Genomic DNA, 13615 nt, shown 5'->3' with positions numbered 1-13615 from the left:
GCACTTATTAAATGTCTCTTCTCAAACACCACAGACAAGCAAGATTGTCACATTTCAATAAGGTTTTATTGAAAGGTTCAACTACATAATTTTGCAAAATGCTCAACTTCCAGATTCGAGCCACAACAAAATGAGCCACTTACATTAAATTCAGTCCATTTCAACAGTTTTATTTGTACCACTCATTTTTGTTTAATTTATACCAGGTATAAAACAAATGGTCATGTTTACAGTAATAACCAAATGCAAAATAAGCTTCAGCCTGGTCAGTTAGTAATTAATTAGCTCTTGTCTTCTTAGAGGCATTAAATCAAGTTAAAACTTGCATTTCCATAGCCATCCAGATAAGCAGAATGCCAAAATAAAGAAAGAAAAAAAAAAAAAACATCTCATTTTCATCACCTTGGGTAGGAGTGTGCATTACGTCAGCGGACAACCTAGGGTGGGAGTTAAGGGTTTTGGGCCTGATCTCTTGGTTCTGTTGTTGTCTTGAATCTCAAAACCCTTCTCCCTCCTCTTCCACACAGTGGACTGAGGACCTAGGCGGTTCTATACTTCATTGCTTTAAACAACCAGCGCTTTTTGCGCCGATTCAAATGAACATACTGTACATGTCAAGTCTTACCAGTTGAAACCCATCTGATAAACTTGCTCAAACCCACCCTTGACTAGTAATCAAGATTGAGCCAGTGCGGATGTTAAAAATAAAAAATACAATCACGGCAGGTGTCATAGTGAACATAAAGACTGAGGAAGGAATTAAAGTTAGCAGAAATTAAGCACTTTAAAGAAATTAGTGTTGGGTGCCCATAGCATAGACTAAAATTATTGCGCCATTCGCAGTTTTCCATAGGACTGCGTTAAGTTGTTCAGTTATGGACACTCAACACTAACTTAACAAGCATATTCAGGAATCGTGGGTAGATGGGCAATCTTGTAATAACTAGGCTTCAGTTGTCTGGCAGTTCTACCCGAAATCATCCAACGCAGTCTCTGGCCATTTGGCTTCAGGCACTTTGTGGTGGCGTATTCAGCCAGGCATTTAGCAACAAGCTCCCTCACACAAGCCAGGTCTCCGGCTTTAACCTGAAACACAAGAGCAAACCACATATGACCCTTTACCTCAATGTTTAAACTTAAGTTTTTATGCAATATATTAGAAAAGATCGGTCGCTACTTCAGTTTCAGTGCAACTTTAACTACACATTTTTGATACACTTATGATCTCATCAGATTCAGAAGTTCTGCAATTGCATTCTCAGATTAAAGCTGGGTTAAGACTACACGATATCAGCCTGATTTTGCCACCATTTGATGTTTACGCATCACGACATGCTACAATAGGCAGCAGGACACAATCTATAGTTTTGTCTTGTATGGGTGTCGTCCACCATGACACCATGTCTACGACATTTCAAAGACTAGCAAGTTTCGTTTTTTCCTTTCTGTCCATCTGTGTCTGCAGATAGGAGCACAGAAGCTCTTCTGTACACCGCTTCCAAACATGGCGAAACAAAAGAAAGATTACGGTGCTGCCAGGTGGAATTGACTTGCCGGTTTTGCACAATTTCCGACAAATGCCCTAAATCATAGGCAAATCGGTGCTCGTGCAGGTGAGTGACAATCACGCAGTGTGAAGGATCAAAGATGCGATCAGAGAGAATCGCAGACTAGTCACCGACGCCCGCGAGATATTTGGCATGCTAAATATCTGGACCTGTTGGAGATTCAAACTCCTGCTGTGTTCTGACTGAAAAAAAAAAGGAAAAAAAATTGACATCAGCGATGACCGACGGCTCATGAGTGTGAGATACAGGGCCGCAGGAGGTTCAGGGAGGAGTTATAGACCAGAATATGCACAAACATTTGCACGTCATGCAGCAACATTGCAAAATTATTTATTTACCTCAAACTCTGTAGTAACACCAACAATTTCCTCCGCCTTTTTCTCCTCAAATCAGCGCACAGACAATTTGGACCGCAAACTTTCTGCAGTTTTTCATTTTAATCATCCTCGCGTGAGAACTCTGGTCTGACTCGTGTGATCTTGCATTGTTTACTTGTCACGTTGCACGCGTGTTTGGTTGGGAAACGTAGTTTGCACACCAGAGAGTTGACAGTGATTATTCCTCCGGTACAGTCATGCAGTGTGAACCCTCCTGTCGCTGATCCGTCGGTCAGTGTGAACACAGCAGTGACTGAATGATACCCCAGATTAGGGATGGCTCGATACCACAATTTTGGCTTCAGTACGGTACCACAATCTAATACCGAAGTACCGATATTAAATCGATACCACAAGGTCTGATATTAGCGCGGGTATATTGCACGCGAATGAGAACAATTATGCAAGTTTTGAGTTTATAAAGTGGGAAATTACCACAAATGTTTATTAGTAAATTATTCAGCAAAGCTTATCACATCAAATCAGTCATTTGAAAACTTTCTTGTGAGAAATAATTTCAGCAAAAATCTCTCAAAATTAGCAAATTGCTTCTGGTTTCAAAAGACATTGCACTACACTAAAGCAATCTGCATAATCCGATTCAACATTTCACGCTCGTCTCGGGATGGAGAACGGAAATCATTTGAACACGCAAGAGATTTTATAGCATTTCGTAATAACAGTTACAGGAGATAAGAGCTCATACGACCGACACACACACACACGCCTGTCACTTAGTCACGCTCGCACATTACACATTAAGTTTCCTTAAACAGTCAAATACACAGAATTATGTACAAATGTCCGTCTTTAGTGAGTATTCACATAAACACAGGCGGTTGTGTCTAACGCGAATGTAAACAGTGCAATAGTACGGGTGCAAATATAATGAGATCTAAATGTCATTGGTTGAAACGAAAGCTGGAGATTTTGATATTCGATCTTATGTTAGGCTATGTGTGTGCGTTGATCAGTGTTAAAGGAAAATAAATGTCTAAATGAGATGGTTTGAATGATCCACTGACCTGTCGATCTCTTAAGAAGTCTCAAAGTCAAAAAAAAGTGACAGATGCTTCTTGGCTGGGTTTGATGGTTCTTCATCAGTTTAATGAGCAAAGTCATTACAAATGTCACTTCTACTCCTCTCTTTATTAATTCGTTTTGGTCATCTTGAGTGAGATTCAACTGCTTTATCCATTTTGTCCGTCTATGTTGTTGTCACATTTGCCGGTTGTTTCGGGTCAGTTTGGGTAGCGCGCTGCCATCTAGCGGTGAACTTCGGAAAAGCAGCATATACCGAAATGTGCCAAATCATGATATCGTACCGTTTTAAATAAAATATATACCGGTATTTTTCCAGTACCGGTATATCGCGCATCCCTACCCCAGATAGTCATGCAGTGTGAAAAGAGCAGTGAACAGACCAGTTTAAAAATAGTGCAGTCTGAACTCGGCCTAAGGGTGAACTTACACTAGCAGGGTTCTTGCAGGTTTCAGTAAGTTAAATTTAAGACCTTTTAAGACCATTATGAGTGAAATTTAAGACCAACACGACGCATTACTAAAAGCATTATAAATGATCTCAGAAACTCTCAAACATTCTATTTTTATTGATTCAGTTATAGAAACATTAAATAAACTCAGAAACTGATATCAAAATACTTATGAATGATAGATGACAGAACTTTGCATCCATATTCCCAACACAAAACTAGTACAGACAACCTAACCCTACATATGTCTGAGTTCGTCCCCTTTAGCACTGATCTCAGTTTCAAGGGCTTGCATACTGTGCAGCCAGCTTCATATTTATTGCTGGGGACAGCTTGTAACAAGCTGCAAAAATCGTCGTTTTAGAGCCAAGTCTCGTGGAACACACACTTAAGGTCTTTGCACACTGAGTCCGATATTGTCGCATGCGTTTTTTCGTATTCATAATCCGAAAAATGTGTCACGCACAGAGACCTTGCACACTGAGTCCGATGCGTATTAATGAATGCGTTACGGGGGGAAAAAAAACGCAAAACAAGACAAAGTGACGTCTAGTGAGGATGATTTGTTTGTCCTGAGGAGATATTGTTCATCCACTCCTGCGATCGCGTAGAGAGGAGTTTCCCCTCCTTATCAAGCGGGATCAAGACCGACCGATTCAAAGTGTCAGTTTGATGCTTTGCTAGCGATACTGGAGCCCCATATTAAAGCAGCACTAGGTAACTTTTGAACCTTCATAATATATTTTCAAGACTCTTGTGATGATACATCGACTTACAATAGGTTGAATGACACGTCTGCCATAGCTTGACATGGTCTGTATCGTTTTTAATCGTACTTTTAAACTTCAGGTTTCGGGTAGTAACCCGAGAAAAAAAAAGAACTACAAAATTCGACTGCTTTACGGCATATACGTCACTTCCACCAACACCCACACTTCCTTAAATTCGGACGTGCGAGCCCAACTTTGTTCGTCGGATAATATAGTCATGTCCGAAGCAGCAGAGACAAATAAAAAAGAAAAGGTTTTGTTAGAGGAAAGCAATAAGAGGAAACGAAAAAGTGATCGGATTAAAGGCAGGACGAGGATCAACATTGGACCAGTGTTTGCTCGTCGGCGTGAGCTGAAGGAGGCGTGCCCGACCGATGCTGTCATACTTGTTACGGTGATTACCTACCACTCAAACATTGAACTGAAGTATCATATAGATTATGTAAAACAGTAGGCTAACCAATAGACTACTATAATGACGCTGGCTTGTAAACATGAGCATCGCGATTATTTGGCGTTTGAAAAAAATAAAACCCATGAAATTATATTCATATGACATGCTGAAACATCTGCCACTGACTGTACCTGGGATGAAGACATTTCACATGCGCCGCCAGAAGAACACCTGCATGTGCTCCTGCAGTGTTCAGGGGAACTGTTAGTGCTGCACCAACCCGCAGGGACGCTTTTATGAAGTTATTTGGCCCGCCCCGCACCACTGTATATATTTTTACAACCCGCCCCGGTCCCGCGACCATTAAATAAACATACGGGGTCCGCGGGTTATGAGACGACCCACGCATCACTAGTTCAGGGCTATCAGGGTTGTCATGTCAACAAATGTATGCGCGATGGCATCCCCTGTTGTAGGATGACAGCTTATGACAATAGTTGAGGACATTATTTTTTCCAAACTGTAGGGGGACCCCGAGAGCAAAAGTTACCAAGTGCTGCTTTAATAGCACCCCTACCGTTTAATAGTGAAAACACTGAAAGCCAGAAAATTCCAATGGTGGTTACGAACCAGCCATTTGTGGAAATTAGTAAATCAGCTGAAACCAAATTAAAGTAAACTCACAGACAAACTCTCCTGTAGCGCATCTAGAGCCTCTTTCAGAGCTGGAACTGGCTCACACGCATGCTGATCCTCGATCTCCAGGGCCAGAAGGGACAAAGCAACCAGGGAAGGCTGTAGGAACAGAATTAGTCAAATTCCAAATACACCGTTTCAAAATGGAACTGCAAAATGGTCCAAACAGCTTACCTTCATTTTAGTGAAAGTAAACGCGCAATGGCAAGCCTTCAACTGAGCCTCAAGCCTCTCAATGTTCAGAATCCACTTACTGAAAAGAAACGTTGAAACGTTATTGCAGTAGGCCAACTACACAATTTAAAACAGGTTATTGTTATTTTTAAGAAACATACACTATCATTCAAACATGGGGGTCAGGAAGAATTTTTACTTTCAGAAATTAATATTTTATTCAGCAAGGGTTTATTAAACTGATCAAAAGTGACTGTAAAAGACAGTCTCACTGCTATAAAAGATTCACTTCAAATAAATGGACACTTTAACTTTATTTAATGAATCCTTAAAAAAAAAAGTCCGTTTTCACAGAAATAAGCAGCCCAAAGGTTTAACAAGAAATATTTCTAGAGCAGTGATCACAGCGCTAAATCTGTTTTAAGTTCATAGAGTCAGCAAAGTTAATTGAGAAAACCAGAGTTAAAGGGAACATATGCCCCTTTTTACAAAATGTACGATAAGTCTCTGATGTCCCCAGTATCCGTTTAGTTTTAGCTCAACATGCCCCACAGATCAAGTTTTATATCATGTATAGCCACCTTTATGGGGTGAGAAAGCAGTTTGTGCATGTCCATAGAAAAATGGTGGAGAAAATGCACAGAGAAAAAAAAAAAAGGCGAGGTCGGAAACTATGCTAACACGGAACATTGTCAGGGCCATGGGTGGAAACGTGCAAATTCAGGGCTGTAATATAGATAATATTACTACCCTTCCTACATCATAAGAGGAGAGAAATCGGAGCGGCTTGAAGAGAAAGGCTTGCCAAAACAAAGTTACTGGTTTGTCCTTTTCACAGTTTCTGGGTTGCTAGATGCACCTAGCCTGGATGCCAGCCGAACTTAGCCCAGCCCAGAAATGTTTTAGGTCGGGCGGGTTGGTCTGGCCTCGCTCCATAGAGGAGTAATTATCTCCGAACAGAAACTGTTCGGACCAATGAAATCATCAGGGCGGGCTTTAGACGATGACGGAGAGATGATCAACGTGATCATGCACGTCAAAGGGGCTTGGATTATATTTGTTTGAATCCTAAACGGAGAGCTTGTTGTGTCTACATTCACCTTCACAATTTCTTTCAAAAACGATCATGTTGGGTTAGTACTCTGTGTATCATTATATTTTTTATTTATTTTTTACAACACCGGCAAAGATTGTGTATTCCAGCATGCGTGCAGACAGGGTTGCCAAGCTTTTACAACAAAACCTGCCAACTAGCCCTTAACAATAGCTTCTCGGGGGGGTTCTCCAGGAAAAAGAAAAATGACGTTTGGGGGGTAAAATGTGTGATACGGGGGTAAAATGTGTGTTATTTTGGCAAGGTTTCCTGCTAAAATTCACACTCATGAGTCCATATCACATAAGAGTCTCTTCAACCTGCGGACATAGAAAACATTCCACGGGGAAAAAAACGGGGACTTGGCAACACAGTGCAGTTGAGCTCTGTTGACTTTTGACAGTGCGTCGCTTCGTTGCTCTATCCAATTGAGGTCTTTCCTGGTTCGGTTGAAACGCGCGCCATAATTACAGCCCAATGGAGCCGTCTCAGACTCTTATTTACTAGAATTGAGTATGACCACGTCAGGCTTAGATGCACCAGAGACCCGGTTATAGCATTTAAAAGGTTAGTTCTTAAAAAAAACAAAAAAAAAAACAATTAAAAGGCACTGAAGTCGTCGTTACAAAGTCCATTTCACTCCAGTGGTTCTACAATAATTTTATGAAGCTACAAAGATAGTTTGTTTGCAAAAAAATATAAAAAATATGACTTTTATAGTAATGGCTGATTTCAAAACACCACTCCGTAAAGCTTCGGACCATTATGTATCAGTGTAGTGAATCATCAATCGATTCATTAATGCCGATTCATTAATCTGAGGCTTCAGGAAGACACGTTTTGAAATTGGCCATCACTATACAAGTCGTTATTTAGTTGGTTTTGCGCACAATAAATGATTGTAGAACCACTGTAGCAAGATGGACTTTGTAACGACGTCTTTAGTGCCTTTTATGGGTCTTGAGAGGAAAGGACATTGTGTCAGTGTAGGCCTTTCTGAGCCATCGGATTTCAACAAAAATATCTTCATTTGTGTTCCGAAGATGAACTGATATCTTACGGGTCTGGAATGGCATGAGTGCAAGTAATTAATGACATTTTGGGGTAAACTAACACTTTTAACAATGGAAAGTGTCTGACTTTAATGATGCGCCCCCTTTAAAGATTTCTGAAGGTTCCCCAAAAAACAAAACTCGTTCCCCGGTAGTAAAACAACATTTGACACACTTCAAGTCAACACCAAATATCTATAGGACAAATATATATAAATTTCCATGATACCACAATTGTTTAGTTAAAAGGTAGGGTAGGCAAGTATTGGTTAAAAAAAAAACTTTTCAAAATTTGTTTAAACTTTCTTTATATATCAATACACAATTAAAATGCAAGTACTCTGAAAAAGAAAATTGAGAACTGAGAAAAATTGAGAAAATTGAGATCTGTAGACCCCTCACGACAGTTTTAAAGACAGCTCATTTCCATTCACTCCACCTTCTTCCTTCTGGGCTCTTTCCAAAGTCACGCCCCCAAAACAAGTGCTACACCGGCCGCTCAGCTGGAAGACGCATTATTTCGTTCAGACAAGCAGTGTGCATGTAGGGACATCATGTCAGAATCACATGTAATAAAAATCTAACTTTATTAGTATGAATATAAACAAATAAGATGTCTTTTAGTACTCACTATCAAACTAGAATACCGATACTAGTAAAGTTTAAAATATATTTTTGTTTGATTTGGTAACGAGCTAGTTATATTTATATGGCAAAGAAAACGGGTAGCAAAAAAAATGTTATTTTCCCAATAACATCAGTTATACTGTGATGAAGATGAATTTCGTGTAAGATTCATAACATATACTGGGTTTTGCATGTAAGAGTTTCCATGATGAAAGCGTTGTTGATCAGTAGTAGCTAAAGCTAACTTAGTTCAAAAAAAAAAAAAAAAAAAAGTTCCTGGATGCAGTGTACTAGCTTTTACACATGCATTTTGTTATCTAAAGTTACATTTTGCGAAATTCAACACGACAGCGATCAACTTGAGCTAAGCATATTGAGTATTTTTATAATCTCTACTAATGGCTAAGTGTATAACATTGTAACTTTATGCCAAGTAATGTTATGTTAGCTATATTAGGCAGCTACGTGTGCTAACATGCTTCATGAAAAACCAAAAAAAAAAGATGTATAATCAAAATGAAAGATTACCTGACAGCAAAACCTGGTGTCATGACAAATAGTGTTCGCCTGTGAAACGAATGCTTTTGCTCTTCCTAGGTTTCGTGCCGCGTGCATGTGGGCGGATCCTGTAGCGAAAGCGATGGTATCCATAGCAGCGAGAGAGAGACAGTTGCCCCAGCCAATCCCTTGTTTCGTCCCAAACTAAAATAATGAGCGGTGTTTATTCCAGATTAAAAAGTCTAGAGTCACTCGAGTTTTATACTCTCTTTTTCAGAGTACTTACATTTTAATTATGCATTGCCATAGAAAGAAAGTTTAAACAAATTTGGACAAGTGTTTTTAGATCATTCTTACCTACCCTACCTTTAACATTAAAACAAGATCTGTCAGTTAGCACTCATGAGATTGTCCATAAAAACATAGGAAAGGTACACTTCCCAGAAAACATACAAATAGATACTTTTAGATGTTTAATAGCCAGTTGGAGCATTGGGATCACTAGACGAGGGCTTAAATGAACAAGTTGTGAAAATCTCAAAACTACTCAGAACCGGCATTGACTCGTTTTGCCTGTAGCTTAAATGATCTAATATAATTTATGAGAATCACATATATACAAGTAAGCTTGTGCCAGTGAAGAAACTTTCCCAATGGTAAATCGATACGTGACAATTGCCAATAACAGCGTGAACAGCATCACCGGCAGGGGCTTTTAAAACGCCAATTCTAAACAAAAGTTAAATGCACACAGCCACTTGGGACAGTCATAGCAGTGCAAGTGTTTTCAATGAATTTGCATGAAAGACAAGCTTTCATAGGAATTAACTGTAAAACGCACCAGTGGCCACGCACCATGAATGACAGTAGTAGCTAAATGCCATGCACATTTTACTTTCGGTTTAGAATTAGCACCAATTTTGGGAAAGTTGCTTGAATGGTGGGTTCATTAGCCTATTATTCTTAAATGACAAACTCAAATAAAAAGGCACTTTTGAGTTTAAATTTGAAACCAAATCTTCCGCAATCATCGTATAAATCACCACCTCACTCTTAAATGAAAGTGTGCTGCGACTCATTCGGCTTGCTGTATTAAGCAGACACGTTCAGTTTTTAGATTGTCTGTTTGTAACTGAATTAAATTACCATTTTTGGGGCAGTGCCACAGTGGGAAAGTGATGTAACCGGTGTTGTGCCTGAACACTGGTAACACCAGCAACACCGACTACCACAGCAAGCCTAACACAAAGTCGAGCCACTCACCTTTCTGCGTCCACCTTCTCTTGAATGTGCGAGTGAAAGAATCTGAGGAAGTGAAGGGCAGTTGGAGCCTTGACCTTCCAGTAGAGCTTCTCCAGAACGATCTTCTCCATCCTCATCATGTCATGGACCGTAAAGCGATTCTGACTGATCCTGATGAGGTCACTGGCCAAAGGAACACTCTTCTCTTCTTCTGAAGTCTTCACGGCGATGTAGAAGCAGCAGAGACCCACGCAGGACAGATGCTTGGGCTGAATCTGCAGAAAAATCATTCAACATAAAACATCTGCGATTCATACTCAGGAGGTCAAATACTGAGATGATTAGGCCCCATTACAAACATGTCAATTTATCCAGAAAGCACACGCACATACCTTCACCACAGCCAGGAATCGATCTAGAAGGTTCACGGCGAGGGAGAAGGTCTCCGCACTGAAGCCAAAAAATCGTGTCAAGGAAAGAAGCTCTCTCACTTGAAAGTCTCTCAACTTGACAGTCATTCTCAGACCATTATCCTGGGCGGACTCGATGACTCTGAGTCCACTGAGTTTGGGCTGATATCTGGCCTCTTGGTCCAGAAGAGATTTGAGCTGGACTGCAAAAGGCAAAACTCCTGCTCCGGTAACCTGGTCAATCATCTGAAATTATAATAACAACAGCATATGAAAGGGATGAATACAAAATCAAAGCACTGTTAAAAGTTAACGGCACAGAAATTGTACATTGTGGATAACATGATTCATGCAGAATGCTTTTTAAATGGTTTTCCATAGAGACAATTTAACGTGGGCTGCAAATACAAGCTGAACACATCTGACCTCTGCACTACTAGTATAAATATAAATCATGTAAAATCACAATACACCTATTGCATAATGTAACGAGTGTTCACAAAAGATTTCAGCATATTAAAAAAATATTATTACACATTTTATTAAAGGGATAGTTTGCCCAAAACTTAGGCTTGTCAATAGTTTACTCACCCTAAATGTGAGCCATTACTCTGCTACATACATACAGACAGAAGTCAATGAAGTCTATCATCTGTTTGGTTACCCACATTGTTCAAAATATATTTGTCAAGCAGAAGAAAGAAATGCATACAGGTTTGGAACAATTTGAGGGTAAATTACATTTTTTTCGGTAGACCTATCCCTTTACGGACGTCACACGATACTATTGTAACAATGCAAGTTAAGCTAATACAAGTGTTCAACTTGAGCGCTTTGAGAACGAGCGTCTACATGTCTAGGCATGTTCAGGCTTATGAAACTGTATATAAAAGTACTTTAATACACGTAAACCCAAGTATACAAAGCTAATTTGCTCATGTTTACAATGTGCTCTTTATTTTCTTGCGTAGCGTAATGGCGTAAGAGCTCGCCACCCCAGACTCGTGCGTAACCGTGCGCGAGATCCGCTGGTCATGCCCGGGCATGTCCACACACCAGTGGGTTCACGATGTTTGCGCTAAGTTAAAGCCGATTAACTACATTTTGTTGTGTTTCAGTTTACTTTAGCGTAACCTTTAAACCAATATAAAATGCCATTTACAGTTTAACGTATTTCCAAGCCACATATTTTACGTTTAGTGTACGTAAAGTTACACTGACTGAGGTTTTACGTTGGTGGAGAACATTTGTAGGCCTGATCAGGCCTCAGCTCAAAAGATATGTATATTAGAGCTCGAAAAATATTTTCGTAATGCGACAAGTAACGTTACACTGCGCTTTAATTTATAAAACCTGAAATACTGTTAATACATTTATGTATAGCCTACCTTTTGTAGATTTGATGATCGGATTAAAAACTTGTATAAAGCTTAGCTTTTTATGAAATAAAATACACAATAAAGTTACTAAATATAAAAAAGAAAGTTGCAAGTATGTAAGTTTAAAGCAAGATAACTTCTTCGCCTTGCACACCCCAACCCTTGGCGTCAGGCAATGACGCGCAGGCTTCCTCCATGTTATATACTCTGAGAAAGTCCATATCCAAACATAGGATCACCTTATTGGGCAGTGCTGACACAGAGCTCCGTGTTTCTAAACGCTTATTGGCTTAGGTTTGTCTGCATGCATTGACCCCGCCCCACCAGGCAGACGGAGGCGTGGTTTTAGTCGCGCTGTGTGAAGTAAAGAATGTTGCGATCCAGTTATAAATCTCTAAAAACACACACAATCAAGTAAAAGCGTTTTATTTAATAAACAGAAACAGACAAACAAGTATTTAAAGTATTAAATCACCACCAAATGTGTCTATTCAATGCCTCTTTCTATTGTCTTTGAGAAACCTTTCCAGAAGGTTCCAGAAGGTTAAACAACAGTTAACCAAAACATCTGAGCATAAATATGCACTGTGACTGTGCCTCTCTAATCGTCAGACACACAATCAAATACACAAATGCATAATACGACAAATACAAGTTTAAAAACAAATCCAAATGCACTGAAAGACGACATATTCTAAGAATAATAAGACTTATTCTAAGAAAAGAAAACAAGAAGTGTCAAATATTAGAACTTTATTATATTAATATTAAGAAATCAGAAAGAAGAACTAAGACCTGTACTGATGTGAAATATATTTTCTAGCATGGGCTGCTTAATGTTTGTGTACCAAAAGATGGCGCCAAACATAACCACCCGAGTCGATTCACGAAACTGCAAAAACCTTGACACCAAAAGCCTGGGATGAAATCGACATTTTCCGTGGCAAAGAGCATTTATGCTTCATACCAGAATGCTAAGCATTTCTTATAAACATGGATAATCCTACTGCCGCTTTCCCTAACCCTCCTCACAGCTATTTCTAGAATTAGATGACATGACAACCTGACAGCTCAGATGCAGCTGCCTTACAGACAGCACTCAATTTATTCAAGAGAGATCCCCCAGAGCCTGCTGCCTTTTTCACAAGCTTTCCCTAGAGATCCTTTTAACCCAGTGTGCCCAGTTACAAAACCGAGCTGAAGGATGAGGGGTTTGTAGCTATGTGAAAGTAGTTCTAGCTTATGCCGGTTAATGGGCTGTGAAGGAATACAGCATGAGAGGCCATTTTTCTTTCAACCTCTTCACTTGAATGGATGTTTGAATGTATAATAAATGTGTGATTCTATAATTGCAGGTACATTTGGTGTCCAAAGCCGTTATTTTTCAAATGGTTTGTTACTCATTGTCATGGATCACAAGATGTTAGAGGCATCATGTAACAATATAATATTTCCTGGATTTTTTTTAATGATTCTTGTTGTAGGGTCTCCGTCCTCTGTTGGACCCATACCATCAGACCTGATAACAAGGTCTCTGTCCTCTGTAGTGCTGTCCATGATTTCCTACAAGAATGTCAAATTTGGACTCGTCTGACCATAGAACAATTTTCCACTTTGAAATAGTCAATTTTAAATGAGCCTTGATCCACAGGACATGACAGCGCTTCTGGATAATGTTCACAAATGGCTTCCGTTTTGCAGAATAGAGCTTTAGTTTAGATGATTGTGTTTACCAACAGTGGTTTCTGGGAGTATTCTTGGGACCATTTAGTAATGTCATTGACACAATCAGGGCAATGAGTGCTGCGGTGTCATCTGAGGGCCCGAAGACCACGGCCATCC

General features: G+C 39.7%; 1 protein-coding gene across 1 annotated transcript; it reads right to left on the bottom strand.

Annotated features, from left to right (window-relative positions):
• Nucleotides 1–44: 44 nt before the first annotated feature.
• On the bottom strand, nucleotides 45–11961 carry ccng1 (cyclin G1). Its single transcript, XM_067457960.1, has 6 exons — nucleotides 11783–11961; nucleotides 10377–10640; nucleotides 10006–10259; nucleotides 5473–5551; nucleotides 5287–5397; nucleotides 45–1086 (listed from the first exon to the last, which is right to left on the bottom strand). Exons 2-6 carry the CDS (start codon nucleotides 10638–10640, stop codon nucleotides 895–897), a joined length of 900 nt encoding a protein of 299 aa, XP_067314061.1. The 5' UTR covers nucleotides 11783–11961; the 3' UTR covers nucleotides 45–894.
• Nucleotides 11962–13615: the final 1654 nt, after the last annotated feature.

Source organism: Pseudorasbora parva, chromosome 11 (genome assembly GCF_024679245.1).
Source record: "Pseudorasbora parva isolate DD20220531a chromosome 11, ASM2467924v1, whole genome shotgun sequence".
NCBI classification, from domain to species: Eukaryota; Metazoa; Chordata; class Actinopteri; order Cypriniformes; family Gobionidae; genus Pseudorasbora; species Pseudorasbora parva.
Note: the sequence above shows the minus strand (reverse complement) of the source record. Positions and strands in the feature narration are given on the sequence as shown.